Here is a 2,484-nt window from a genome sequence, read left to right on the forward strand (position 1 = left end):
CTGGACGCGTTTATGAACACCAGACAGAGACAGAAGTACCTCAACCTGTTCCCACCCCCTGTCCCAGAGTCCTATATGTGCCTCTTATAGTCTTCCTCTATGTGTATCACAGAATGAGGGTATAATGTAGCAAGGAGATTCTTTTAGCATCTTACTTGCTAGCTCGACCATGGATTTCATAGCCTAAGTCCTGATGCCACAACCCGCTCCTCCTCGGCAAGGCATAACTTAGGCAGTATCTCTCTTTTTTTTTCCCCAGTGGACGTATTTCTTCGCCTTCACGCATGGAGTTTTCACATTATTTTCCATGACTCTCTCTTAGTGGTTTGAGGATATGGGGTAGTGCATGGAGGAGCCAGTGACATGATGCCCTCTCCATGTCCCTTCTATAACGATTTGGATTAAGGCCGTCATTAACACAGCAAACCCTGGGAAATGACTTAGGAACCACTGTGCCCCGATATATGCCGCTTCCATGCTATACCCCTCCACCTACTCGCTTTTACAGGTGACTACAGGTGGATGATAGGGCGCGAGAAACCCTTTGTGTACGTAGACAGATAGACAGATACCGATACAGATACACAGATTTATATAACTGGATTCAGAAAAAGCACGGGTTAATATGGAAACCACGCTCTTCATCACCACATACAATACTACCAACACGAGGTATATATTGCGTACCAGAGCGGGTATTTATGCATTATTTACTCATATATTTTCAGACTGATGAGTTTTCGATACCCGATTTTGTTGTTGTTGTTGTTGTTTTTTATATGGCTCGGCACATCGTCCATTTCCCCAGCCATCGCAAGTGGATTCATTGATATTCAGTATGTGCATAAAAGTTTATTAATAAAAAAAAAATCTGCTAGGACTGCAGCCATATAATAAACATGCCAGCGTGGTGGAGAGTGATGTAAAGGAGGGCCATTTTACACTGTCAGGGCAGAGTCAATATATATACACGTGAGGGAGAAATGTCCCCCTGATTTACCATGATAAATATTAACATTACATCATGCAACGTTTATAAAGACGAGGTCGAGTGGTCTGGCAGTATGTGGGTCGAGATTGGTCTGGAGGTCTACGATGGGAGGTGATGGAAAGTTACATCCATGTTCTTATTTCCTTTCGAAGGTGATGCCGGCGGCCCTCTGCTCCTCGGCGATGCGCAGGAGCTCGTGCACGTGTTCGGGGATGGGGTGAGGGGTAGGCAGGAGGTTAGACACTGGCTTATACCCAGTCTCGTCAGCCACGTAACTGAGCTCAGCAACGGTGCCGTCTTCCAGAGTGAACCTGAGAGAGAGAAAAAAAAGTGTATCTATGAATATTACCGTTTAATGGTTAATATTTTCTTTTAATGATTTGCTAATCAGTCTTCAAATAGAAGACTGAAAATATCTTGCTGAAGCTTTTTCAGGTCTTTAGTATATAAAGATGCTGCAGGAGCAGTCTACTTCATTACTTTTTAATATTTGTGTCCGATAGTATCATGTGCTTTTGGCCAGACTGATTAGGCATTAAATCCCAATCAAGTGGTAGTTGATTAAAGTGCAGTTAAAATCACAGGACCAGGAGGCTAAAACTGGAGAGTAAAATTCATGCAACAGACCTGAAGACGCCGTTCATGTTGCTCTGGCCCTCAGCGCCGGGCACGCCTGTCCTCTCCTCGTAGATGTTGTTGCTGGTCTCAATTTTGTAGTTGAAGTTTCCGTCGCCAGAGTCACTGCGCTCGTCGACCAACGTCTCTGCATCCTTGTCGGGGCGGGGCACTGCGGCAGCCACGGCCAGCAGGCAGGTCAGCAGGACCTGGCGGGGAACAGGAGGGGAAGGTCAGTGGTGGTGGAATTGGTGGTGGTTAAGCAGGAAAAATTAGTGATGATAGAAGTCGCAGTGGTGATGCAGGGAAAGTCAGTGATTAAAGAAGGGACGATGCTGATAATGTGGAAAAATAAAAGAAGTAAAGTGTATAACTGAGGTGAGTCAGAATAAAAGAGAACTAAAGTGTGTAATTGATGTGAGTCTGGTGAAAGCACCTTAACAACGGAGCCTTTTTTTTTTCTTTCTTTAATAACAGAACAGAGGAAGGAAAAAAAATGAATAAAAAAATAATCCATACACCAGATTACAGGTGTCCTCCATTCATAGAAAATTTGTAACAGTTGGACTTGAACAACTGTAGGTTGAAGCTTGGGGGGAAAACCACTCTGGGGAAGCGAGGTCCAAAGAGATGCAGTTCGGGGAATAAGAGAATTCTGAGAGGCAGGGGTTGCGGTTTTGAGGCTGTCATTGCTTTGAGGGGAAACAAAAAGATATTGGTGGTAGTACTGTTTTTTATGTATTGTACTTTCGTCCTTCTTAAGAAAAAAAAAAAAAGGACAAATTTGCACGCAGCAGTTCGTATGCTATAGGTAAACAAAGAATTTTAGATTTATCAGTTACATTTATCACTCAGGGAAACAAGACAATGGCTCGATG

General features: G+C 43.7%; 1 protein-coding gene across 1 annotated transcript in view; it reads right to left on the reverse strand.

The window, feature by feature from the left end:
* Nucleotides 1-1,127: 1,127 nt before the first annotated feature.
* Nucleotides 1,128-2,484, reverse strand: part of LOC145394808 (cuticle protein AMP1B-like) — a 3,696-nt gene continuing 2,339 nt past the window's right edge. The window contains exons 2-3 of the mRNA XM_080268596.1: nt 1,619-1,815; nt 1,128-1,302 (exon numbers count right to left, since the gene is read on the reverse strand). Of these exons, the coding sequence (XP_080124722.1) occupies nt 1,128-1,302; nt 1,619-1,815 (372 nt within the window). The remainder of the gene's footprint in view (nt 1,303-1,618; nt 1,816-2,484) is intronic.

This window comes from Coenobita brevimanus, chromosome 28, assembly GCF_032717465.1.
Source record: "Coenobita brevimanus isolate Jiangsu-jjx chromosome 28, ASM3271746v2, whole genome shotgun sequence".
Taxonomy (NCBI): Eukaryota; Metazoa; Arthropoda; class Malacostraca; order Decapoda; family Coenobitidae; genus Coenobita; species Coenobita brevimanus.